The 26,989-nt window shown below is 50.7% G+C and overlaps 3 protein-coding genes across 4 annotated transcripts in view; 2 read left to right on the forward strand and 1 right to left on the reverse strand.

Moving 5' to 3' along the window:
* Positions 1–1,094, reverse strand: part of ARHGAP1 (Rho GTPase activating protein 1) — a 28,674-nt gene extending 27,580 nt beyond the window's left edge. Inside the window, exon 1 of one of the 2 annotated variants that reach the window (XM_059722823.1) lies at positions 989–1,094. In XM_059722823.1, the coding sequence (XP_059578806.1) occupies positions 989–1,079 (91 nt within the window). In that variant the 5' untranslated portion in view covers positions 1,080–1,094. The remainder of the gene's footprint in view (positions 1–988) is intronic. The other variant, XM_006261388.4, reaches the window with a different exon arrangement.
* Positions 1,095–1,163: 69 nt separating this feature from the next.
* ZNF408 (zinc finger protein 408) lies at positions 1,164–6,825 on the forward strand. The gene is made up of 4 exons (XM_059722822.1): positions 1,164–1,578; positions 1,690–1,739; positions 3,338–3,663; positions 4,763–6,825. Exons 1-4 carry the CDS (start codon positions 1,267–1,269, stop codon positions 6,727–6,729), a joined length of 2,655 nt encoding a protein of 884 aa, XP_059578805.1. The 5' UTR covers positions 1,164–1,266; the 3' UTR covers positions 6,730–6,825.
* Positions 6,826–14,483: 7,658 nt separating this feature from the next.
* On the forward strand, positions 14,484–26,636 carry F2 (coagulation factor II, thrombin). Its single transcript, XM_006261389.3, has 14 exons — positions 14,484–14,633; positions 16,034–16,197; positions 19,271–19,295; positions 19,673–19,723; positions 20,210–20,315; positions 20,443–20,579; positions 22,666–22,971; positions 23,432–23,542; positions 24,015–24,141; positions 24,543–24,710; positions 25,048–25,221; positions 25,433–25,611; positions 25,840–25,910; positions 26,332–26,636. Exons 1-14 carry the CDS (start codon positions 14,555–14,557, stop codon positions 26,470–26,472), a joined length of 1,839 nt encoding a protein of 612 aa, XP_006261451.1. The 5' UTR covers positions 14,484–14,554; the 3' UTR covers positions 26,473–26,636.
* The last annotated feature ends 353 nt before the right edge of the window (positions 26,637–26,989 follow it).

A 26,989-nucleotide genomic window follows, 5' to 3' on the forward strand; every position in this document is an offset into this window, starting at 1 on the left:
AATACATGCTCTCATGCTGAGGTCATGGTGACACCTCAAGTGAAGCAAGACAGAGATTATCCCCATCTCCCTCCTGTGTTATCCTTGTCCTCCCCCTGGCCTCATGCATCTGCTCCTGCCAAGTGTCAGAGACAGGATCCTGGACTACATGGATCTCAGGTCTGATCCAATGTGGCAACTCTCATCTCCCAAACTCAGGTCTAAGAAAAGCACCGGAAAGCCACCCATTTCAACAGAGATGCCCTATCGAATGCCACAGCTGCATCACAACCTTCTCTTTCAAATCCCACTAATGAGACAAGAGGCATGGGTTTCTCAGGGTGACCTCTTTTACTGGCCCGCCCACGTAGATGGGAAAGCATCAGACAAGCTTTCCAATGCAAGACCTTCAAGACATGAGGAATAGTGCAGAGGTGAAACCTGGGACACTTCATGCAGAGGAAATATTTTCCTTTCAGGGTCCCCTGCTGCCCCCACCCCAAGCCCTTCAATCCATCTTGTCTCCCAAGGGCTCCCTGGAAGTCTGCAAAGCCCTCTGAACAAGACAAACGGGCCCTGCTGAAGCGACCAGTTTCCCTGGTCTCCCGGCAAAAGGGTCTTTGTGTAAGAGAGCACCAGCAAACTGCTCTCACTAGGAGGGGAGTAAGACCCTGGGACAGGCTACCCAGGGAAGTGGTGGGCTCCATCCTTGGAGGTGTTTAAGACCCGGGTAGATAAAGCTCTGGCTGGGATGATCTAGTCGGGGCTGGCACTGCTCTGAGCAGGGGTTGGACTAGACGGGCCCGTCCACCCTCGCTTCCCAGGGCTCTGCGATTCCAACCCCCGCCCGTGCCCCGCTGATTTTTCGCGCTTCTCCTGCCCCGGGACGCACCCCCGGCCCGGCCCGCGCCCTCTCGCCTCTACAGCCCCATGTCCCGAGGCGTCAGCGTGCTGCCCCGTGGGCGACCCCGAGGCGGCCTCGCTCAGAGCGCCCCCCGCTCTCCCCTACCTTCCCCGCAGCTTCCCGCCGGCGCGCAGCGGACCCGAATCCACAACGAGGCTGAGCCGCAGCCGCTCCCCCGCCCCACGCTCGCAAACATCCGGCTCCGCCCGGAAGAGGGATCCCGTCTCCACGGAGACGCTGTGCCCGCCCCCCCTCCGCTCTGCACTTCCGCCTTCCGGTCCCTCGGGGTGCGCGCTGGTCCGTCCGGGCTCGGCCCGCGCCCGCGCCCGCGGTTCCGCTGCCCTCCCCACCCCCCGCGCGCGGCCGGCGGCTGCGGGCCGGGGATGGAGCGGAGCCGCCGGGCTGCGAGACGATGCGGGCGGAGCGGGACGGAGCAGTGCAGCGGCGGCGCCTCTCGCCTCGCGCCGCCGGGCCTCTCCTCAGGCGGCTACGGCGGCCCCGCGAGGCCGGGACGGGCCCCGGGCGCCTCCTGCCGGGCCGTGCGCGGGCTGCCGCCGGGCCTGGCGCTGGGGCCGTCCCGGGCGAAGCCGCGGGGGCTCGGTGTATGGTGCGTGGGGGCGGCGCTGCAGCCCGGCGCGCTCCTCGGCCCGGCCCGGGAGGACGAGGGAGACGGGGCGGGGCCGGAGCCCGCAACTGTGAGTGCGGCGGGGCGGGGCCGGACCCGGTTCTAAACCCGGGTTCCGGGCGGGGGGGTCTGGTTCTCGTGGGGGTGGCGGGACCTTTTCCCAGTCTGTTGTGTCTTGCAGGAGCCAGCGGAGGAGACCTGCCCCTGCCCGTGCAGCGCCAGCTGGAGGAGGTGCGTGCCTGCCCATGCCCTCTGACCAGGGGCTGCAGTCACCCTGGCTTGGGCCGCAGTCCTGCTCAGCAGCCCCCGGGCCTGCATGGCACCTCCATCATAGAGCAGCAGGGCTGGACCCACATTCAGGAGCATCCCTGTCCCAACCGTCCTCTCCATCGCCACTGTGTCACCTCTCAGCAAACCCAACCCTGACGCAGCTGCCAACGCCTGGCAGGCAGAGCAACCGTGGCAGATTTCCTAGGAGTGGCTGAGGATGGTGCCAGTCACGCTGCAGGCCATGCTTCTCCGTTTCCTGCTCTGTGCTGCCGGAGAGTGTGGTGCCGCTGGGGTGGGGCAGCCATCCTCTGCCTCCTGCTCTGGAGCTGGCTGCATTTCAGGGGTGGGGGAAGTGCTCCTTACTGGGAGATTTGCACCCGTGCCCCTGTTGGAGGAAAGGGGCTGTTTGCATGGCAGGGCACTCCACTGCTTCCTTATTTGTGAGCAAAAGGGGGAAGGGGAAAGGATGAGCCCCAGCTCTGTCTCTCAAGGTTATTTCTGCAGCAGGACTCCCAGTGGCCACCTGAACCCCTAGGAAGGTAAAATGTGAGGTTCAGTCAGAAAGTGATGCCTCTTGTTTCTCACTCAGCCAAACAAGAACATGAAACTTTCACAGAAAAGTTGTGCACCATAGCCAAACACAGCTATTTTTCAATGTAGTCTCTTTAGTGAGCTTTTTTCACTGGTGAACAAGGGCATGTATCCTGACATTGTACAAGGGTCACTTGGAATGTAATGCCTCCTGATTTTTATCTCTTACACAAGTCACAAACATGGAGTGCGCTCATTTTTTTGACTTCTTGCCTCAGGGAAGCCTGTGTCAGGACTAGGAAGAAACTGAATATTGTATGCAAAGAGCCCATCCCACCAGATGTGGTACTTCTGGATAACAATGTTTACCCACACACCAGCTTGCACACCATAAAGGCAATCTCATTGCTTGAATGGACTGTGCTGCCCCATCCTGCCTACAGCCTGGAGGTGTGAAGGATGGACTGTGAGGGCAATGTTTTGAGGATGACAGTGAAGTGATGGAGGCTGTGCAACAGTGGCTGTGCAACAAAGGCAAAAAAGACTCACAATATTGGGATACATGCCCTTGTTCACCAGTAGGGAAAGGCTGCTGGTAGCCTTTGTTGAAAAATAGCTGTCATTCAGCAATGATGTATACATTTTCTGTGCAAGTTTAATATTTTTTTTGTAATAGTTGGTTGAATGAAAAAATAGGAGGCATTACTTTGATTGGCCTTCCTGTTTCGGAACCATAGGCAGGTCTGTTCTGGACCTAGTTAATAGTTACCTGCAGTCTGAAAACTTAAAAATCATAGTATAATAGGAAAGTAGGTCTGGAAGGGACCTCATGAGGTCTTGTGCAACCCCCTACTCAAGGCAAGATCAAGGCATGGGACGGCCTCTTGCAGCCAAGGGCTTATTCCATGGGAGGACTCATAGCTACCAGCTGTTCAGTCCTGCAGCTCTTCAAAGCCTGGTACTCCCATGAAGCAGATAGGAGCCACTCACCCTCACATGCACGTTGACGTTTGCCTTGTGTCTTGCAGCTTGGTGAAGCAAGGCCATAAGGAGGATGAGGCAAACGTAGCTTTGGTGTGGTTCAGCGGAAGGCTCCATATCCGAGTGTGGCGTCCCATCCCTGCAGGTGCTGAGTTGTTGTACTGGCCTAAAGAGGCCCATGATGACCCTACCGAGGGGGAGGGAAGAAGGCTGCCAAGTGCCTCTGACACAATAGCTGTTCCTGAGGGAGAGGAGAATCCCAATGGGGAGCTGGCAGCAGCAGCAGTGACAGAGACAGCAACTCCAATGGTGAAGACTGTGGTTCAAAGGGAAGGGGCCTCCCCTGCTGGTAAAGCAGCAGAACCTTTCTCAGGTATGTTCCTGTCACAGGACACAAGGTTTTGTTCTAACTTCCTTTTGAAAAGGTTGTGGCTACAGTGCTGTTAAGCAAAAAGCGAGCCCTCCTGAACACACCCTGTGAGAACTGGTTGCATTAGCACCCCCCTAGAGTAATGCTGGCTGCCAAGATTGTGGAAACCCTCAGGGGAGCCAGTTTGAAAACACTTTAAGCCTTTCCCAACCACTATCAGTGTTGTTGATCCCTCCATGAGAACAGGTGAGCAATGGTTCCCTGTCTTCCTCTCCTCCAGGAGAGGTGGCTGGGGATGTGGGGGGAGTTGGGACTACTGTCTAGAGCAGGGGTGGTCAACCTGTGCATGGGTGCCATAAGAGGGAAAAGGGCAGCCTGTGTGTATGGCACGTGGCAGAATGGGTATGGGACAGGCAGCAGAGTGGCAGATAGGAAGCACAGGGAAGAGAGCAAAGCAGCAGATTGGGTAAGGGAAAGGGACCAGACTGGCACTTGGTGAGTGTGCAGGGCTAATTTGTGTTATGTCTGCCAAAAACGTTGGCTCCCACTGGTCTAGAGTTCTGTGGAAGAGGAAGAATGTGGGTGTGATGCAGGAGTTGACTCCATTACTGAGCAGTTTTTTAAAGCTAACCCAGGTGGAAGGTGGGACACTATCAAGTAGCCATGAGCTCATACTATGCAGAAGTGACTGCATGGTTCCAGTCATGGCTGCTGTTCTTCCAATCTGAGAATGCATACTGAAGACTGGCATTTGTGCATTGAATTATTGACTTCTAAGGAACCCCACAGATGCATGATGAGCTAGTGAACTGTGGATAATACTGAACCTGCAGTCACCATTAGCTCCACTAACCTTATCCTTATCTTACACCACTGCTAGAAGTACCAAAACACAAAGGGACATGCCCTACTGCTCAGCTTTGCCAATCATGACACAGTTCCCAGAAATACTTCCTCTGTGGCGTGTGCTTCCTGATACAATGGAATTGAAATTCTTCCCTCTCTCTAGAGTGAAAAGTCTGCTTGCATTCCTCCCTTCTGTGTTCAAGGAACTCTCTTGCAGTCAGTTTTTGATTCTCTCCCTAATTCTGTATTTATGCAGGTTGTTCTGATATTTCCAAAGTGATGGACAAAGAAACCAGAGCCCAGGATGTCCCTACTGATGAAGGCAAGCAGCAGCCAGCCAAGTGTTCCCACAGGCTGCAAGGCAATAACCTGGAGGAGGAGATCATGACTCCTACAAATGAGCTCTCGGAGACTGCGATCCTGAGGAAAGAGAACCAGCACCCTGAGAGTACCTCAGCAGCTGAAGCTGATAACAGATGTAACGGGGGGTTGGTTGAGGGTGTGGATCCCCTGACCGAGGCAGAGAAAGCAGATAGGAAGCGAAGAGAGGCACATTTGGGAAAGTTCCAACTGCCACTGCCTCCATTGAATGGAGTTCGACTCAGTGCTCGCTTGGCTGGGAAGCCACGCAAAATTCACACGTTGACCGGCCAGTTCCGGAAGTGCCTGCAAGAATGCAGTGCCAGGGTGTCTGAGCAGGAGGCCAACAGTTCAATCACTTATGAGGGAGAAGATGCTGTGGAGACCTGTAAGAAAGCTGGAAAGGTTTCCAAAGGCTGTTCCAAACTGGAGTCCTTGAAGCCCAGAAAGAAGGGCCTACCTGATGCTTCAGAGGAGCAGAATGAGTACCCCAAAGTAGAAATCACTGTTGAGCTGGGGGAGGGGTCCTCTGGTAAGCTGGGTGTCTCCCAGCAGAAGTCCCAAATTCAGGAGGAGGAGGCCAGTGAGCGCAAGTACCACTGTGGGGACTGTGGCAAGGCCTTTCTTCAGCTCTGTCATCTCAAGAAACACAGGTTTGTCCACACCGGCTACAAGCCCTTCCTGTGCACAGAATGTGGCAGGAGCTACAGCTCTGAGGAGAGCTTCAAGGCCCACGTGTTGTTCCATCAGGGAGTGCGCCCCTTCCAGTGCAAGCAGTGCGAAAAGGCTTATGGCACGAAGCGAGACCTGAGGGAACATGAGGTGCTGCATACAGGCAAGCGCCCCTTCACCTGTGAGGAGTGTGGTAAGACATTTGCTCGCCGACCCTCCCTGCGCATCCACAGGAAGATCCACCTTGCCAAGGAGCTTGATCCGGCCAGCCCCAAGGGGTGTGAATGCGCCATCTGCGAGCGCCGCCTGGCCAACCCTGGCTCCCTGCGCAATCACATGCGCCTGCACACTGGGGAGAAGCCTTTTGTCTGCCCCTACTGTGGCAGGGATTTCCGGCAGCAGGGCAACCTGCGGGGGCATCTGCGGCTGCACACTGGTGAGAAACCCTACAAGTGCCGCTTCTGCGGGGATGCCTTCCCCCAGATCCCAGAGCTGCGGCGGCACCTCATCTCCCACACAGGGGAGGCCCACCTGTGCACGGTCTGCGGCAAGGCACTGAAGGACCCCCACACACTGCGGGCCCATGAGCGCCTGCACACAGGTGATCGCCCATTCAAATGCGAGCAGTGCGGCAAGGCCTACACGCTGGCCACCAAGCTGCGCCGGCACCAGAAGTCCCACCTGGAGGACAAGCCCTACAAGTGTGACATCTGTGGTATGGGCTACACCCTTCTACAGAGCCTTACACGCCACAAGATCACCCATCGGACAGCCAGGGACTCCAACAAGCTGATGGAGGCTGTGGTCTCGCTGGACAGGGACATGCAAAAAGCTGCCAGGAAGAGGCCCAAGAGGAAGGCCCCTCAGGTGGGGGATACAAAGGAGCCTACAATGCTTGTGGTGCGCTCGGCTTCCACAAGTGAGGCAGAGCTCCTGATAACTGCCAACGGCCATTGCATTGCTACATTTCCTCCCACAGGCAGCTCTCCAGAGCCCATGGTGCTGGGCTCTGAGGCCTCTGCAGGACAAGAACCAACAAACAAAGACATCATTGAGATCACCATCTCTGAGTGTGAGGACAAATGTATCATTGTGCAAGACAAAGGCTCCCCAGGTGACTTGGTCATCATCCAGGAGAGTGTGGGCTTCAGTCATGTGGCTGAGGTGGTGGAGGTGGAGACTGGGACCTGATAGTCTCTCCCCACCCTTGCCTCGCCTATTTAGCCTTGCTGCATCCAGACAGAACGTGTGTGTGTGTATATAGATATATAAAAAATCTATTTTCCAGCTCCGTTGCATTTTTCAGTGGTGCCAGCAGTCCATGGCCCTACCCAGCAAGAGGAGAGGCTACGAATGTTCATACTGGCTTGTGCCTACTAGCCAGAAAGTTGGCAACTGAACCAGGTCTCAGGGGCAGCCATCCTTCCTCTGCTGGAGGCCTGAGGATAGAGTGGGTTGAGCCTGGGGAAAACAGGAAAACCTCCTTAGAAGAGAAATTTCACTCCTTACCCATACAAAAAACAGGGCTACTGCTGCCCACATTCTAGTCGGCCAAGGGTGGACAGAAACCAGAGTTCTTTATGGCAGCATTTCTCAACCTATGGGTCGCAACCCAAAAGTGGGTCGCAAGAATATATGGAACAAAAATGGATCAAGAAACTTGAAAAATGGATTCTCCTTTAACGGAGAAAAACCTTGGAAAACTGGTTTTTCCCTTGCAGGCTGGCAGAGTTCCAGCCTGCAAAGAGCTGCTTCGGCCCTCCCCTGCCCCACACACTGGGGGGGGCTGGGACCTGGGGGGGCAGCCCACTGCCCACCCCTCATGCTCGGAGGGGTGGGCAGTGGGTCAGGGCTGAGGGGTACTGGGTGGGACTGGCTATCAATGTTTACAAATGGGTCCTGGTACAAAAAGATTGAGAACCATTGTTTATGGGCATGCTCCAGCAAAGGCAAGGGCAAAAGGAAAGGACAAGGAAAAGCAAGCAGCTGCTGAAATGGTTTTAAATCTCCCTTCCTCTCCTTGCTTTGGCTACACAGCACTGCTGAGCTGCTGTTTTTCAAATACTTCTTTCCTTCTAGGTTTTCCACTTGAAACAGCAGCATCTCTGACTTCCAGAGGAGTGATACTAGAGCATTAGGGACAGCTGGAAAGATGCTGAGTTGGTTACTAAAATCAGAATCATAGAAAATTAGGGTTGGAAGGGACTTCAGGAAATCATTTAGTCCAACCCCCTGCTCAAAGCAGGACCATCCTCAACTAGATCTGAGCCAAAGCTTTGTCTAGCCAGATCTTAAAAACCTCCAAGGACAGAGAGTCCATAACCTCTTTGGGTAACCTGTTCCAGTGTTTTACTACCCTCCTAGTGAAAGAATTGTTCCTAATGTCTAACCTAAACTTCCCTTGCTGCAACTTGAGACCATTGCTTCTTGTTCTGTCATCTGCCACCACTGAGAACAGTTTAGCTCCAACCTCTTTTGACCCCCCCCCACCTTTCAGGTACTTAAGGGCTACTATTAAACTCCCCCTCAGTCTTCTCTAGTCTAAATAAGCCCAGTTCCCTCAGCCTCTCATAAGTCATGTGTCTCAGCCTCCTCACCATTTTTATTGAACTCTCCAATTTTTCCACATCCTTTCAGTAGTGGGGGGCCCAAAACTGAACGCAGTATGCCATATGTGGCCTTACTAGTGCTGACTAGAGGGGAATAATCACTTCTCTTGACCTACTGGCAAACACCTACCAATGCAGCCCAGGATGCCATTAACCTTTTTGGCAACAAGGACACACTTGGCTCATATTCAGCTTATTGTCCACTGTAACCCCCAAGTCCTCTGCAGAGCTGCTGCCCAGCCAGTCAGCCCCCAGCCTGTACTGATGCATGGGATAGTTCTGTCCTAAGTACAAGACTTTGCATTTGTCTTTGTTGAACCTCATGAGATTTCTTTTGGCCCAATATCCTCCAATTTGTCTAGTCAGTCTGAATCCTAGCCCTACCCTCCAGTAAATGTACTACTTCCCCCAGCTTGGTGTCATCTGCAAACTTGCTGAAGGTGCACTGTATGCTATCTTCCAGGGGCACTCCACTTGAGACCAGCCACCAGCTAACATTGAGTCATTGATTACTACCTTCTGAGGCCAATGCTCCAGCCATTTTCTAGCCACCTTACAGTCTGTTCATTCAGCCCGTACTTCCTTAGCTTGCCTGAGAGAATGTTGTGGGAGACTGTATCAAAAGTCTTGTTAAAATCAAGGTACACCACTTTCACTGGTCTCCCCACATCCACAGAGCCAGTCATATCATAGAAGGAAATCAGGTTGGTCAGGCATGACTTGCCCTTGGTGAATCCATGCTGACTGTTCCTAATCACCTCCAAGTGCTTAGAAATGGATTCCTTGAGGATCTACTCCATGATTTTTCCAGGGACTGAGGTGAGGCTGACTGGTCTGTAGTTCCCTGGATCCTCTTTTTTCCCTTTCTTAGATATGGGCACTATATGTGTTTGCCCTTTTCCAATCATCCAGGACCTCTCATCACCTGAGTTTTCAAAGATGATGGTCAGTGGCCTCAGGACCTTTGGGTGTATCCCATCCACCCCTGTGGACTTGCATATGTCTAGCTTTTCTAAATAGTCCCTAACCTGTTCTTTTGCCACTCTTGGCTGCTCACCTTCTCCCCAAACTGTGCTGCCAAGTGCACTCTCAATTGGGCTTCTTTAAAGTACAGCCAGCGCTCCTGGACTCCTCCCTCTCAGACTGGCTTCCCAGGGGATCCTGCCTATGAGTTCCCGAAGCGAGTTGAAGTCTGCTTTTCTGAAGTCAAGGGTACTTACTCTGCTGCTCTCCATCCTTCCTTTCCTTAGGATCCTGAACTCATTCATCTTGTGGTCACTGCTGCCCAAGTCCACTATTACATTCCCCACTAATTCTTCCCTGTTTGTGAGTAGCAGCTCAAAAAGAGCCTGGCCCTTAGTTGGCTACTCCAGCACTTGCACCAGAAAGTTGTCCCCAGCACTCTTTAAAAACTTCTGGATTGCCTGTACACTGCTGTATTGCCCTCCCAGCAGATGTCAGGGTGATCGAAGTGCCCCATGAGAACCAGGGCTTGTGATTGGGAAACTTGTGGTAGCTGTTTGAAGAAAGCCTCATCCACCACTTCCTCCTGGTCTGGTGGTCTATAGCAGACCCCCAACATGACATCACCCTTGCTGCTCTCCCTTCTGACTCTAACCCTGATTCTTTCAACAGACCTGTGTCCAGTTTCATCCTGGAGCTCTGAGCAATCATATGGCTCTTTTACATAAAGTGCAACTCCTCCTCTTTTCCCCTGCCTGTCCTTCCTGAACAGTTTGTTCCCATCCATGACAGTGCTCCAGTCATGCAAACTCCCACCAAGTCTGTTATTCCAATCATATAGTGCCATGATTGTGCAAGGACTTCCAATTCTTCCTGCTTGTTTCTCAGGCTTCGTGTGTTCATGGACAAGCACCTAAGGTAACTAGCCGATTGCCCTGATTTCTCAGGAAGTATGAGAACACCTCCTCTGTTGCCCCCTCCTACTTGCTCTTCTTCCAGGTCACCTACTTCCCCACTTACCACAGGGCTTTGGCCTCCATCCCCTAGCAAAAGCCCTCCTCACTAGGTTAGCGAGCCTGTCTGCAAAGATGCTCTTCCCTCTCTTCATCAGGTGGATCCTATCTGTTCCCAGCAATCCTTCTTGGAACAACATCCCATGGTCAAAGAAGTCAAAGCCCTGCTGGCAACACCACCTGCGCAGCCAGGTAGAGTCAGTAAACACTGATAAAGCTTGGCCAGGATGGAACTCCACTTTCTGCTGAGGCAGCGTTGTGGTGCCTAAGAGGCTTACAGAATTGCCTTCTTTTTGCAAATGTTTCTCCTCCATAAGAGGAAGCAGCCCTGTATCCTCACCTTATATTTTGAATTGCTGGGTGGAAATTTTTAGCCATTTCATAATTCTTGAGGAATACTGTTATAGCTCCCTGGCATTTCTTGCTAGTTTTCTTTCCTAGTGGTTGTTTCAGATCTTCCTTTTGCCTCCAGTGGGTCAGGCTTCCAGCAGTTGCTTTTTCTAGTCTGATGTGGCAGACATTCTGAGACTCAGCTTCAAGAAGGGGTTACAGTACTGCCTCAGCAGAAAGTGGAGACCCATCCTGGAACTTGTCCATTGTGTGGCACCCACGTCTCTTTGCTGTGAGACGGGCTGAGCTCCAGGAGCTCTTCTGTCTAACCGCTTCCCTGGGCACCTTCTCCATTAGCTGCTGTTGGAATTGCAAGTGTATTGGCCATCAGTAGATCTTATCCTTGTCTATAGTGACCTGGGGCATAGCAATGACTTTTCTAACCATCCCACACTGCCCACTTCATACACTGGAGAGTTCCCATCCAGCCCCATTCTGGGTCTTCCCTGGAACAAGGATTCCAACAGCTTCAAAATCTTTTTTTCCATATCTCTGGCCAAAGCTTCCCTTTTCAAACCTATCCTTTTCCACAGCACTACTCCGATGGTGCTCCTCTTTCCTCTCCTGACTGGTGTTCATACCTTTCACCCTCTTCATTTTGTGTTGCTTAGACAAGGGAGACACCTATACCTCCAACTGTTCCTCCAAAGTCAGTCCCTCTAGCAGCCTCAGAGCTTCTGGTCCCTTTTTCTGAACTTCCTCAAGTCTGTCAGTCCCTTGAAGGGAAGGAAATGTCCAACTCGAGGGACTACATTATCATAGTGTTTGTGGGGGAGAGGACCCTCCTTGCTTCAGGACCTGATGTGTCTGTGTACAGAGCCCACCCCACTTGTTCTCTTTACTTTCCTCACTGCGAAATTTGCTTTGCTGCCTCCTGAGCCTTGGCCATTCTTGCTCCCCCTTTATCTTTATGCTGGATTGTGAGCGCACCTATGCTTGGAGCTCTTTCACAGTAGCAGCAGCAGGGGTTGGAAATGAAGCAGTTTTGCTATGTTTGAATCTTTCTCAGCTCAATTAGAACATAGCAGATGGTACCCTTTTGAAGTGTTCCCCTCTTGAAAGGGCCCCAAATGTGACACCATTGCTTCATTTCCCCAGTTCATGCCTGACTCCTCTGAAGTCCTCGGGATTATTTGTCCTCCTAGGCGTCCTGCTTCCTATTTAGTAGTATCTAGGAACATCACTAGGTCTTCAGTCCCAAGAGACAGAACAAACCCAAAGGCTGCCACAACATAGTTCCCTTCTTGAAACCTTTTCTGTGCCTCATTCCTCATATTTAGAATCAAGTCAGGCATTGGGACATGATCAAGATAGTTTGATTTAATGTTGATTTGTATCAGTAGTTCTCAACTGGGGTACCATGAAAACCTGCCAGGGTGCTGTGACGTCACCACTGTTGCCACTGCCATGAGGTGGATCTACCCCCCATGCCTCTGTGTTCAGGAGACATACTGGAGCAGAATCAGGAACAGCTGCAGCAGAAACAGCATGCAGGGGTGCCTTTCTACTGCAGCTGCTTCTCCGTTCAACTCTGATATATCTCCTGAAAAGGGAGGTGTGCAGGGCAGTTCTGGGAAGGGCTGCAAGCATGAGCAGGCACTCCTACCACAGCACTCCACCTGGCTGTAGTTGCAGTGGAGTGAATGTAACTATAATGATCAAATCAATAACATTAATTTATAACATAATATTTAAATTATAATCATATATTTCAATCGGGGGGGGTTTTAAATGGGGTGCTGCTAATTTTTTTAAAGGTTTTGCCGGACTGCCTGGAGTCTAAAAAAGGGCGAGAACTACTGATTTAGTAGAATAAACCCCCATCACCAGTGCTTTGCTGATATTTGGTTACTACCAGCAGAGGCACTATGCTCAGTCAGTTGATGTCACAGTACAGAGCAGATGGTCTCTGTATGGATACCAAAATGTGTGGGGGTGGCGGTGGGGACGAGTGTTTTTGAAGTTAGAATGAGTCACAGGAAGTTCTGTCCTTTCTGCTGCTCCTCTGGCGACAGGCACAGCTCTTGTCTTTGTCAAATATTGACATGCCTGTAGAGTGTCCTCATTGGAGCAGAGATCTGTGTGTGATCTAGGCCTCTATCCTGTGTCACAGCTTTGCTGGCTTGGGGGTGGGGGAGAAGCCTATAATCTTGCCTCATTCCTCAGCTGTCACCCAGCCTTTCTGCCTCTGTTGCCCCCCCCGCCTGCTTTCTTCTGGGAAGCTAGATAGGAAAGAAGGAGAACAGTTGTAAATGATCTCCATGAAAGCAGAGAAATGCCTCTTTCTCTGAGGTCCATTATGATGAGTGGGGAGCTCATGTGTCCAGTCTTGCCACAATCCCTTAGCTCAGGACCAAAAAAACAAACCAGAGAGAAAAGAGCACAAGGACAGCCCGAGACCCACTGCCTCCCACCCCAGATAATTGATTAGCTGTGCAAAGGCCACCTGCCCCCTTGCTGGGCCATCAGAAGCATTGCAGACCAGGGTTGTTTACGCTGCTTCCTACATTTGAGGGCCTCTGGCTGATGTGCTGTTTTCCCAACTATGCCAACAAACTGTGTCCTCACAGCCCACACTTCCCTCCCTTTCCCAGGCTCTGCTTTCCCCACTTTGTGTAATCCTCTGGATGGTTCTCTCAAACTCTGCTGTTTCTCTTGGACCTGTCAGGCAATCTGGACCTCATCTTGGCTCTTCCTAAAGGGATTCTCCGAAGCTTTCAGGGAGTGTTACTCTCCTCCCAGGAGGGGAGGGGAGGGAGGCTGTGGAACTGGTCTTTGTACTAGTGGCCAAAGAGTTCTCCCCCAGCTGCCCTAATGCTAATATTTGCACTCCTATCAGGGAGAGAGCAAACACTAGTTAAAGACATGGCTAATGCACCAACAGACTGCTTGAAAAATGGTTCCCCAGTGCAGAGCAGTTCAACCAAAGGGATTTGTTTTTAGGAGACATTGTTCCTCTGACTTCACCAGCCTCATTTACTGCACTCTGGACCTGTTCCATGTTACTTTTACAGGTCACACATGCTGGTGAAAGTTTCATCACTGCTTTAATGGGCTACATGCACTGCAAGATCTTCTCCATCTCCTGGAGTCTGGTTCTTAGTCATTTGACTTCCCATTTCCAAGTTAGTTTTGCTTCCCTGTCCTGGCAGTTTCCCTGTATCTCCAGGCTTTTGGTCTCTAGGTTTTCTGGGCAGAATCTTACTGTCTTATTCTCCTTCCTTTTTAACTTTGTTAGTATGTGCCCACTCTCCCATGGGTGCAGGATGAAGGGGGATGCCAGCTCTGCCCCTTCACTGCACAGGGTGTGGGGGATCATGTGGTGGAAAATGCAGACTGGGAGTTGCTCTGTTTAACTTGAAGGGCTGTTTGAATTCACAACAGGCTGCAACAGCTCCCTTCCCCACCAGTGAATCATGCTGTTTGGCTGTGGAGAGAAAGGAGAGGAGCTGATTTCCTGGTAGGCTGTCATGGTGCTCAGATAGCAAGGGGCTGAACGTGTGGATAAGCTGTGGGGTAGAGCTGGGAAATTCTTGATTTTCTCAAGGTGCTTGTCTACGTGTTGTGACTTCTGAGAAGGTCAGACCTGGATGAGATGAATCTGATGCTTCCCCTGAGGGTGGCAGGGTGGTAGTGCCAACAGCAATGAGAAACAGTGGAAACAGAGTTTTGGAGCTCTTCCAGCTGTGTTGCTCTGAGCTGGATCAGATTGGCTTCTCAAGCAAGTCCTTTCTTGTTGCTCTGTTCCTGTTTTCCCACCTGTGACAGTATAGCGACCCTGGCCTCATGGGGGGCCTAAAGACATTTTGTTTTTGTGTTGCTCATGCCAATGAAATGATTGAAAGTGAAAAGTCACTGGAGGGGAGTGAAAAGCCAGCAGGAGGAGGGATAACGGGAACCTCATCCCCAGTGTCCCTGACCACTGTGACCTCCCGGGTCCTGTTTCTTCATGCTGGTTCAATATTAACCCAGGTGGGGTTCAGACTCGGACTATACTTGTCCTGTTCTTTCTGCATTCCCTTGCAGCCAGGGGCGTACAACATGGGAAACAGCAGAGGCAGCATGCTAGGCAGCTTACTGCTTCTCTGCCTCCTGCACCTCGTGCTCAGCCAGGATGGCGGTAAGGGTTGACTGGGTGTTGGGGAAAGGGAGGAGCAATGGGTGGTTTGACAGAAATAAATTAGATTTCCTCATTTCCAAGCTGCAGCTGGAAGGAGGAGCCTGCGTGAAAGGCTGAGTAGCATCCAGAAAAGTCTGTCAAAATAGAAGGTAGGAATTAATGTAGACTGAAGACCAGGGAGAGGGAGAGTGCAGGGCTTCCCTGTTGCTATGTAGGGAGATGCAGCAGACCCCGTGTCTTGAGTGAAAAGGCTGGATGGGATGGCTCTGTGGATTTTGTGGGGTCAATTTGACTTTGTATTTCAAAGACCTTCAGCCCTGGAGATTCTTGCTTAGTCCTGGGCTTTGTGCTGGCCACATGTGGGCTTTGATATGCAAGAGACTGTCCCCTGGAAACATGGTTTGGCCATAGGTAGCTGTTGTTTTTCACTTCACTCCTGTTTAAACATGGCATACAGGGGCTGGAAAGAACAGGCCAGCCTTTATCTCTTCCCCAGAGCACTGACTGAGTCCATGTGCCTAGTGCTTCTTTTCTGCTCCCTGTCAGGACCTCTGCTTACCCTGGCTTCTCTGGTGTGGGGGAAGTCCCATCATACGTGACACCCCTGACTGTCCCCTCTTCTTCACTGCTAAGTGGGTAAATGGGGGAAGGGCCATTTACAGGGACTCTGACTGAAGTGTGATTGGGTATCAGGGACTCTGAAAAGGGAGATGGAAATTGTTTCCTGGCATGACCAGCGACCTCAGGCTGCTCAGTGACACAGACACAGCCACTAGCATGTAGTGCCCAAGGGATAGTGAGCACTTTGGCTTCAACAAACACGTCTCCCCAGTAGCAAGCCAAAGGAACTGCCTTGCTAGGGCAGTGATTCTCAACCAGGGTGCTGTGGCACCCCAGAGTGCCTTGAGATACTTTCAAGAGTGCCTTGCTAGAGTGCACCTGGTAGGTGATGCAAAGATGATTCGCAACATAAACCTAGGGATTTCAAAGAGGAATCCATAGTTAAAAACATTCTGACCTGTCATGGTCTTTCTGAGTTCTTTGCAATAGAAAAACTGCTCTATTATTTTTTCCATAGTTAGAAAACACGTAAAAGCTAACATTTTCTGAGGGGTACCTCAAGTTTAAAAAGATAGAGAACCACTGTGCTAGGGGAACATGGGAGTCCAGTCCAATCACTCAGGGTGCATTGGGGTCATCACAGTCCTTACAGGAAGACCAATCCTGCACTGGGCCCCAGGGATGGATCTGAACGGTTTTGATGGGCCTCTTCCATTCTGCGTGTTGCACAAGAGGACAGGCAATGAGACAGGCTCATCCTTTGAGTGTTTGTGATCAGACATGTGACACCTGCAAAGCAGGCAAGGCCCCAATGACTGCTTACTGTTCTGGTTCATTAGTGTTCCTTGAGCAGCAGGAGGCATTCTCGATGCTCAAGCGCTCACGACGTGCCAACAAAAACTTGCTGGAAGAGATGCTCCCAGGCAACCTGGAGCGAGAGTGTATAGAGGAGATCTGCAGCTATGAGGAGGCCTACGAAGCCCTCGAATCCACCACTCTCGCAGTAAGTATGCTGCTGCCAGGAGGTGTTCCCTCAACTTGCTCCCTTAGGGAGTGATAGATAGTCACAGAATCATACAAAATTAGGGTTGGAAGGGACCTCAGGAGGTTATTTAGTCCAAGCCCCTGCTCAAAGCAGGACCATCCCCAACTAGATCAACCCAGCCAAAGCTCTGTCTATCTAGGTCTTAAAAACCTCCAAGGATGGAGATTCCACCACCTCTCTGGGTAACCTGTTCCAGTGCTTTACAACCCTCCCCATGAGAGAGTTTTTCCTCATATCTAACTTCAACTTCCCTTGCTGCAAATTGAGACTACTGCTCCTTGTCCTGTCTCTGCCACAACTGAGAACAGTTTAGCTGCATCCTCTTTTGAACTGCCCCCGCCTTCAGGTAGTTGAAGGCTGCTATTAAATCCCCCCTTAGTCTTCTTTTCTCCAGACTAAATAAGACCAGTTCCCTCAGTCTGTCCTCTTAAGTCATGTACCACAGCCTTCTAACCAATTTTGCTACCCTCCACTGGACTCTCTCTAATTTGTCCACATCCTTTCTGTAGTAGGGGGGTCAAAACTAGATACAGTACTCTAGATGTGGCCTCACCAGTGCTGAAAAGAGAGGAATAATCACTTCCCTCAATCTGCTGGCAACACTCCTACTAACACAGCCCAGTATACTGTTAATATTCTTCACAACAGGGGCACGACTCATATTCAGCTTGTTCACTGTAACCAGGACTTTGCACTTGTCCTTATTGAACTAAATGAGCTTTCTTTTGGTCCAATTCTCTAATCTGTCTAGTACTCTAGTGTATCTACTACTCTCCCCAACTTGGTGTTATCTACAAACTTGCCGAGGGTGCACTCCATCCCATCATCCAGGTCATCATACAGCCAAGGATCATGGTTGCCAAAATACCAGCCAGAGCCAGTCAGCTTGAAGCCTCAGAGGAAACTCAGCCCCCATCCCTTAAAGAAAGAAAGCACCATTCTAGGAAATGACTCTCAGTCCCTACTTTCAGTTGTTAATCCCAGTTTTGCCTTTAGTCTAAGACAACTGATAAAACTTGTGTTATGAACAGTGGGTATACAGCAGAACAGTGTGGGCCTGGAAACACTGAGCTTTCGCCAGCAATGATCCCTACCCGTAAGCCTTGCACTGGAGGAAGTTGCCTGCAAGATGCTCACCTCGCTGCTCGCCATGGACCCCCTTAGGCCTAAACAGGGCCAGGGCTTGACAACATTTTTGGGCAGAGTGCCAAAAACACCTGCAACCTCAACTTTTATGGTATACCGGGGAGGATGGTGGGGAAGCCATGAGGGGCCTGATCCTTGTTGTGGCATTGCAGCCCCAGCCCCTTCCCCACCGTCTGCCCCAAGGCACATGCATACCAACTGCCAACAACAAGCTGGGCCAGGAATCCATGGACCCTGGTGCAGCTGCTTGCAGCCTCCCGGCTGCCTGCCACAGCCAACTTGGGCTCTGGGCAGGCCCCTACCACAGAACCCAGGCTGTACACAGCAGGCTGCAGGGAGGCTGCCATCAGCTGAACCAGGGTCTGTGAAGTCCTGCTCAATTTGTTGCAGGCGGTGAGTGCACACACACCTCAAGAAGGACTGCAGGGAAGGGTCTGGGGCTGCACTGTCACAAGAATTGGGCCTCTTGTGGCTCCCCTGCTGTCCACCCCGAGGTGCGTGCGCCAAGCAAAAGGCATGCTCTGGCATGTGTATGGGGGGGTTGTCTACCCCTGGTCTAGGCACTCTTCCCTTCTCTGGCCTCTACACTCTTCTCCCAAGTATAGCCTCTCTGCCTGGTATCATGTCTTGAAGTGAGACCTTTGGCCCACCTGTCCCATGCCCTAAGGTCCATGCTGAACCCTTCCTCCCCAGTAGTTTATGCACGTGCTTTCTAGAGTTTGACCATCATGGATAGCCTGGTCTACATGTTACCTTAAGGGACATGTGGTTCAAACCAGTAAGACACAAACTTTGCAAAGGGATTTATAAACCAAATTACTCATTACTGTTGGACTACAGAAGAGATGTAAGAATTACCTGCCTGTTTCCTCACCACTCTTGAAGGTTTCTTGGGATTTGCTTGCTCCTTTCAAAGCTCCAGGACCAATCTCCTGGACCTCACTCCTCCAGCACAGGCTTCTCTTCCAGCACTACTCTAAGTAAACCTGATCTTCATAGAATTTCCTGTCCCTTCTTGTCAAAGTGACTTCCCTGGTCTATTTCAAGCCCTCATCTGATGATCAAAGACTCCTGTCAGATAACTCTTACTTGGCTACTAACCGATATGGCAGGCAGGTTTCCTTAGGCAGTAGCTAGCTTTTTGTCTAAAGGTGCTTCTATTTGAATGGAGTTCATCAAGAATTAATGGCCCTTCACTATTAGTCTTCTGCTGGTGCAAGAACTTACCCGGACACCACTTTTTGGTTTCAGCTTAATAGGGGGGTTACAAAATAGATGAAGGCAACCAAAATGACCTTCCCAGAATTAAATGTGTTTGCAGATAATTCCACATGAACACAAATATGTATCATTTATCAAAGGGACAATACTGCAATAACAATACCACCTCCCACTGGTGCCTGATCTTGCAGGGTTGAAAACATAAGATTTTGGGGACTGAAGCCCAGAATGGAGAAAGCAGCTGAGCCCAGGCAAAGCCAAAACTGCCAGCATTACTCATTTGAGGTGCCCAGTCTTCATTTGCCTGGGGACAAGCATTTTAAGTGGGGTAATTCTCTGGGCAATGTCCTACCTGGAAATGATCAAGCACCTGGATATTGCAGCAATGCTGAGATAGATAAGACAGAAATGAAATAGGTTGCCTACAAATTGTCCTCCTCCATCTGGAGCGGGTCAGTAACAGGCGAGGCAGCCCCAACATTTGATAGGGAGAATTGTGGCTCAATACCTATCTATGAGCTCTGCAGAGTTACACTTTGCTCACTTTTTCCAGTGTGGCCTGTTCTTTTGCCAAGATGGTGCCTGGTTTTGGTTTGAATTTGCAGCAGCTCAGGCAGGGCTGATACTGTTTCTCTGCTCTTAAGTGTTTGCCTTTGTTTTGCAGACAGAATTCTGGAGAAAGTACAAAGGTAAATTGCTCTAATCTCATTCAGCACATACAGCTGTGCCCCAGACAGCTGGCTCCTGTGTTGGGCCTACTCGCTGGGGCAGAACACCTGTACTCTCTCCCCTAGACCTTAAGCCAGGGGTGGGCAAAATGTGGCCCATGCAGCCCACCAGGCCATTCTATCCAGCCCACGGGGCCCCTAAAAAAATTAGAAAATTAATATTTATCTGCCCCGGCTGCCTGTCATGCAGCCACGACTGACCCTCAATGGCTTGCCAAAACTCAGTAAGCAGCCCTTAGCCCAAAATCATTTCCATCCCTGCCTTAAGCTGACTTGAGGTGTGCTGCACACCTGGGTCCTTTTGAGCTAACCATGTTTTTTTCCTCCTATTTTGTCAGTATGTAATTCCCAGAGGACAAACAGGGCAACTCTGGATGACTGTCTAAAGGGTAAGAGATGCATGAAAATCACCTAAGCCTCTGGAGATAGTTAATGCAAAGTAACCTACTTCCTGTAGAGTTTGGGAGGAACATCTAGAATGGTGAGGAGGTCATCAGGTGGGCAATTTCAGAGGAAGGAGCCACACAGAAAGAGCCTATACCTTTTTTTCTCCATCACTAAACACTTCAAAAAACCTGACACTCTCCTTGGACTAACATCTGTTATCCCTAGTACACAACACATCCTGGTAACCCCTACTCCAGTAAAGATCCAGTCCCTCATCACATTCTCAGCTTCCCCATGCTCCTAGCCAAAGCCCTGGGACTCGGGGTTAAGGTCCAGAAGGGGAAGAGTTACAGGGAAAGTTCAAGAGATGTGGGGCCAGGTGCTAGAGTGTATGTGAGAACCCAAGTTGTGGGATGGCACCTCTGATCCATGAAAATGCTCTTTGTAGCCCCATGGCTCTAGTTTATCCTGTGTTGCAATTCTGGCAGGTGATTGTGCCCTAGAAACAGGAGAGAACTATGTGGGGAAAATTAACATCACCAAGTCAGGGATCGAGTGCCAACTCTGGAGAAGCAAGTACCCTCACCGACCTGAGTAAGTTCATATCCTGTCTCCCTACATACTGAGTCCTGGCAAGGATATGGAGGTGGCAACGCAGCCCTGACTGGAAGAGCTCTCCTGGTTACTGTCCAGTCCCTACCTCACCAATCTTTTCCCATAGGTTTAATCTCACCGTCTACGGAAATGTCAGCCTCACTGACAACTACTGCCGAAACCCAGACAACAACCCAAAAGGGCCCTGGTGTTACACCCAAGACCCCACAGTACGACGCGAGGCATGCTCTATTCCAGTATGCGGTGAGCCTCAACCCTGGGCCCTGAGATGTGGTTTCCCAGGAGGGACTAGCCTGCATTCATGCTGATGCTAAGGACTTCTAGAAGGGGAAGGGGGTGTGCAGAGAGGTTTCTGGAAGGCTAGAGGGGGAATGCGAGTCCTATGCGTGTGGAAGCTCTGCCTTTGATGGCAAGGACATGTAGATCAGCTGCCCCTTCACACACCTTGGTTAGGCTCCTCTGAAACTGTCTTCTCTTGACTGACCTAAATAAAGTTACTCTGAGCAGCTTCATGGTACCTGTGGCAGTACTGCCAGTTCCAAGGACCCCAAAATCTCTGGCCACAGGCTTCCAAATCACAAGACTTTGAACATGCAATTCCTCCTGTTTGGTTTGCTCCCTGGATTTTTTAATCTTATACATAAAATCTCCCCACCTCCCCATGGGTGGGAGGCTCTCCGGGAGTCAGGATTCCACTTTAAATGTGCACCCAGATGCAGGTGCTCATTCCCCGCCTACTGTTTCAGCCTTCTGCAGTCCCCTCCCTTGCCTGATGAGAGACAGCTGCTGCCTCACATGTAGTTTCTATGCTCTTCAACCTTTGCCTCTACCTTTGCTGTCCCTGTATTTCCCACCACTCTCCTCCAACCCTCCTCTCTGCCATAGTCTAGTGCCCTTTCCTGTTAGATCCCCTCTTCCTGCAGGGTCCTCCCTGCAAAGTGGCAGCCATCTGCCACAGTGACCTCAGGTTCACTAAAAGCAGTGGGAGTTTGTAGCTATATGACTGGTAGCAGCAGCATTTTCACATGCAGAGGTTGCAAGGAAACAGCACAGCAGCTATTTTGAATAAGGGAAGTATCTAGGCTGAGACAAAGATCATTTGATCTCCCCCTCCCCGGACAGTTAAGGTAATTAGGAAGCACCACTGCTTCCCTTTCCCTTGACAAGGCATGGCCATCTATCCCTCCTCCATCAGCTTCCTCCTCCGTCAGCTTTGTTTGACCCATCACAGACACTTTTACTAGCTTTTACCCATCATGTCATATGCTGGCTTCCCAGCTGACTGGAAGCCTTTCACACACAGTGAGCCATAGCAGGATGCCTGTGCTACCAGGCATCAGCTCCCCTAGGGAAGGGCAGGCTCTCTGAAACTGGGACTGAGCCAGCTGCTGCTTGCAGCAGTGGGTGCCATGACACAAGTGTACCAGTTCTACTACCATGGCTGGTGGTAGAAATAGAGCCCTTACCAGCAACACCCCAGCACTGGGTTCCCATAGTGGCAAAGAAGTAGAGCTGAGCTGGAGTATGTCTGCTACTAGACCAACAGCATAACTGGGAGAGATGTTAGACAAGCTCTCAAACACAAACTACCCTTCCTCTAGGGTTGCCAACCCTGTTTGAATCTATTCCAGGAGGTTTTTGGAACGCCAACATGCTCATGACATACAATGTGAACTTGCATACATCTGTCACCGATTACAGTGCTTAGACTTGATGTCAGGGAGGCAAATGCACACTACTATTGCATTTTAAAAACCCACCAGCCTACTGTACAAATCAGATTCAATATTTAATATTTATTTTATGAATGCTCTATCATTTATCTCCCAGGTGACTCTCCTGGAGATTTGTATCTAATTCCGGGAGACTCCAGGGCAATCCTGCGGGGTTGGCAACCCTACCTTCCTTGCTGACTAGACAGCTGTGGTGGCTGTAGATTAGAGACAGTTTCCTGGGTAACTTCCTATAAAGCTTGTTACCAGATGCTTCTGAGCTGCCAGGTTGCAGCACAAGTGCAGACATCCCACTGCTCTGGATTTCTGCCTCTGCTTCCCCAGTGGCACCTGTATGACAGTCCAGAGCACTAGGAAAGTGGGAGGAGGGACAGCTTCATTAACACCTCACATTGCTGCTCACTGTAGAGTCTCCCATGCCTGGATGGGATTCAAGATGAAGTGCTGTCAAGCACGAGCGTCCTATGGAGAAATGGGATGTACTGAGGTGGCTCTGAAGCCAGGTGGAAGCCAGGCTGTAGTCAGATGCCAGTAGCCACCCTTCCCACTGCAGGTCCAAGAGTCTGATCACAGCTGCTCCGTGCTTTCTTTTTTAGGGCAGGATGCGACTACAGTCCCATTTAATCCACGGTCCCACCCACCAAGCCCGAGAACAAAGCAGCCATGTGAGGAGAAAAGGGGGCTGTATTATACTGGTAACCTCTCTGTGACTAAGTCTGGGACCAAGTGTCTGCCATGGAACTCAGAGAAGGCAAAGGAAATACTCCAAGGAAAAACGGTCATCCCAGAAGTGGTACTAGTGGAGAATTACTGCCGGAACCCGGATGGTGATGAGGAGGGTGTCTGGTGTGTGACACATGAAGAGCCACATAACTTCAATTACTGTGACCTGGACTACTGTGGTGAGGAGCTGTGGAAGGGTGGGAGGTGGTGCTACTACAGCAAGGATGTTGGGCTGGCTGGTTAGAGGCAAGCTACACTAGCCAGTGCAATATGGCACTACAATGAAAGGCCTAGGTCTGAGGGAGGGAACTCAAGGAGCTTGTGGTGAGGAGGGCGTTGGGTAGTCCAAGGGCTTGTGGGAAACCATATGGATATGTCACCCTTGGGCGGAAGTTGATGAAGGGTTACACGAGGTTAGCAGGAGCCCTTTACTGGAGAACAACCTCCCCCACTTGCCTTCCACTTTGCCAGCCACCAAGATGCTTCTTGTTTGCTCTTGCACTGGCCCAGAAGTGTGGACAGAATGTGACAAATTGGGTCTTGCTTTAAAATAAAAAACTTGTACTAGCCCCACTGAGCATGGGAAGGGTGCAGCCCATTGCAGCCTTGCCTTTTACCATGTCTCTCTCTATCTCTCAGACAGCCCTCTGGATGATGTTGGGGATGAGGTGGCTGTATCCATAGGACGGACGAGCGTCCCAGAGTACAAACCCTTCTTTGATCCTCAGACTTTTGGTTCAGGTGAAGCAGGTGAGCAGAAGACCCTGGAGACCCAGCCACAGCACCAACACTGGAAAGGGGCAGCTTCTTCCCACAATGCAGTGGTCCTCAGAACACCAAGCCTGTTGAATGCTGTGCTGAAAGCAGGAACTATGTTAGGCTTTGTCTAATACCTTACCCAAAGTTGAACCTCCAATTACTGCAGAAAGCCCTAGCTTTCCCCTGCAGGAGCTGCTGGAGGGGAGCTCCCTGCACTTAGGCTTTGTTCACAGCAGAGCACTATAGATGGTGCAAACATGCTGGCTGTGGAGGGCTTCCAGATAGTCCAGTCCAAGTTTCTCCCAGCAAGAAGCACAGGAGAGAGCGGGGCATGAGCCATAACTGAGCAGGGAGCTACTAAATGCTGTAGTTTCAGGCTTTTCCAGCTTAGTATACTGGCTGTAGACAGGTCCCCTCTATTGTGAATTGGACAGAATAAGAGCCAGGCTGCCTGTCTCCCCAGAGTGTGGCATCCGCCCTCTATTTGAGAAGCAGAAGATTGCTGATAAAACAGAGAAGGAGCTGCTGGAGTCCTACATAGAAGCCCGGGTTGTGAAGGGGGAGGAAGCAGAAGTTGGCAGTGCTCCCTGGTAAGTGCTATTTCTTCATGTTGCTTCCTGTGACTCTCTCTTCAGCTCAAGCCAGGACAGTCAGCTGGCATGGGGCATGGAGCCAGCATCACCTCTGCTTGTAGCCTGCCTAGGGGCTGATTTGGTAGTACTGCTACAGTTGGGGGAGAGACTCTCTGCCCTATGGAGTGAAGTCCACAGTAGTCTGCAGACTGTGTCCCCCACTGGTTCCAGCCCAGGAGGCAGGTGCCTCTACTGGTAGCCACAACAGGGACTAAAATACTCCTCAGTTCTGGGTTCTCATGACTGGACATGGTCCTGGCTTGGCACAAACTCTGCCACTGCTGTGAAGCACACAGGAACATTCAGCCAGTTGAGCTAGTGGTCCTGAGAGAAGCTCTCTTCTTCCCTATCCCTCCTAGGCAGGTGATGCTCTTCAGGAAGAATCCACAAGAGCTGCTGTGTGGGGCCAGTCTCATCAGTGACCGCTGGATCCTGACTGCTGCTCATTGTCTTTTTTACCCACCCTGGGACAAGAATTTCACCACAGATGACCTCTTGGTGCGCATTGGCAAGCACTACAGGGCAAAGTAAGAGCTTGGATGGTGGGGGTCATCATTGGAGTTCCCCAGACAGAGAGAAAATGAGGCTAGGGCCTGGGAAGGATGCCACCTAGTACCCAGAAAAACCCCTGAGGATCTGACTAGTGTCATGTGCTTTCCTTTGCAAGTGTGCTCCAATGCTGCTTGCTGCTGCTCTGCTGTTCCCCAAGCTCCTAATCAAAGGGAGATCAGGCTGCCTCTTTGCAGTCCTCCCTGGGATCCTTTTCCCATTGTATGGAGAGAGAGGGTTTCTTGGTGGAGGGCACAAGTCATCTTGAGCAACCCCAGGAGCGTCACTTTTCTCCTTCCTCTGGGAACTGTGCAGGTATGAACGGAACCAAGAGAAGATAGTCTTGCTGGATAAAATCATCATCCACCCCAAATACAACTGGAAAGAGAACCTGGACCGAGATATTGCACTGATGCACTTGAAGAAACCCGTTGCCTTCAGTAACTTCATCCACCCCATCTGCCTGCCTACCAAAGAGATTGTGCAGCGGTAACAAGGCTACAGTCTAAAGTCAGGGATGGGGGGTATCTTTGGGTCATAGTAAAGAAGTGGAAGGGGGCAGCTATAAGAAGCAGGCTTGGTACAACAGAGCCAACTGGTAAGGTGCCCTTGCCACAGGATTGAGGATCAAGCCAGTAGAGAGGGAATGCATCATGTCACTGTGTGGCTATAACCTCATACCCTTTTTTCTTTTTTGCAGCCTGATGTTAGAGGGATACAAAGGGCGGGTTTCTGGCTGGGGAAACCTCTTCGAGACCTGGAGCTCTACTCCTGCTTCCCTGCCTTCAGTTTTGCAGCAAGTGAACCTCCCCCTTGTTGATCAGCAGAACTGCAGGGCATCCACCAAGATCAAAGTCACTGACAACATGTTCTGCGCAGGTAGGTGTGGGTGGATGGGTGTGCCTGGAGAAGACTGTTCTCTTGCTTCTGTTTGAGAAGATGAGAGGAGTGGTAGGCTGGAAGCTGTTGGTTAGGCCACATGGCTAGTCTCAATGGCTGTGCAGCAGCTAAGGACAGAAATGGAAGATGCCCAAAAGGTGGTAGAGGAAAGACTAGTCCTTTCCTCTCTGATCAGATGCCTTTTGACCTTCTTTTCTTTGCCTACAGGCTACAGTCCTGAAGATGCCAAGAGAGGGGATGCCTGCGAGGGGGATAGTGGAGGCCCTTTTGTCATGAAGGTATGTACAACAAGCACCAAAGCAGTGCTCTGCTCCTGAGACACGTGGCAAGGTCTCCCAGCTGAAGCCTTATGTTCTTACATGGCAGTAGTGACAATGGAAAGCCCCAGATGGCTGGTACTGCAGTTACCCTAACACAGCAAATCCTTATCTTATTCCTAAAACACATTTAAGCCAATCCCACCCAGTTCCTAGAGACAGCAGTGCACATTGAGGTCCAGCTCTTAAAGAGATTACTGAGTGATGTGCTCCCTGTGAAATCAGTTAAATTGTTTGCAGTGAGCCTCTGCCTAAGCCCTCTGGCAGGCTAACTCCTGAGCACTACCCACAAACCCAGCAAATTTAAAGTCCTGGTTTATGAAACTCCCATGAAATCTTGTCTCTGTGGAGAATAGTAAAATTTGTTTTCCTCTTCCTTTAGAATCCTGATGACCGCTGGTATCAGGTGGGAATTGTTTCATGGGGAGAAGGATGTGACCGTGATGGTAAATATGGATTTTATACCCATGTATTTCGCCTGAAGAGATGGATACAAAAAACCATTGACAAACATGGGCGGTAGAGGGAGATCTTGTCATTTCTCCACTGTTCCCAGCTCAGCTTCTCTCTGCTTCAATCTTTAGAAATACAGTTAAGGTTTTTTGCTTAAGATGGCTTGAGATGTACAAAAAGGAAAAAAAATCATCTCTGGAAATAAATTTACCAATAAAGTGTTAATATTAACAATCCTGTCTTCTTTCTGGGTAGGAAGTCCTGAAGGAACACAATTTTAAACTACCTGGTTAACTCATGCACCCACAAGTATGGATTTGAGCATTAGCAACATTATGAGGAGCACTCTACATGCAGGTAGCAAGCTAACTAAATCAATCCTCAAACCTCCTTACCCATTCAGTTTCTAAAATGCACAAACATAAGGTTGTGGGAATTGTAGTCACAAACTAAGCAGCTGATGTTGTTTGTCCAGCACAGACTCTTGTTCCTACCCCAGACTATGCTCCAGCTGATCCAGAAAAACACTATTGTGAACATAAAACTCCTCTCGGTGATCAGGATGTTTTCTGTATTAGCCTGAGGAA

The sequence above is a fragment of the Alligator mississippiensis genome, chromosome 2 (assembly GCF_030867095.1).
Source record: "Alligator mississippiensis isolate rAllMis1 chromosome 2, rAllMis1, whole genome shotgun sequence".
In the NCBI taxonomy this organism is placed as follows: Eukaryota; Metazoa; Chordata; order Crocodylia; family Alligatoridae; genus Alligator; species Alligator mississippiensis.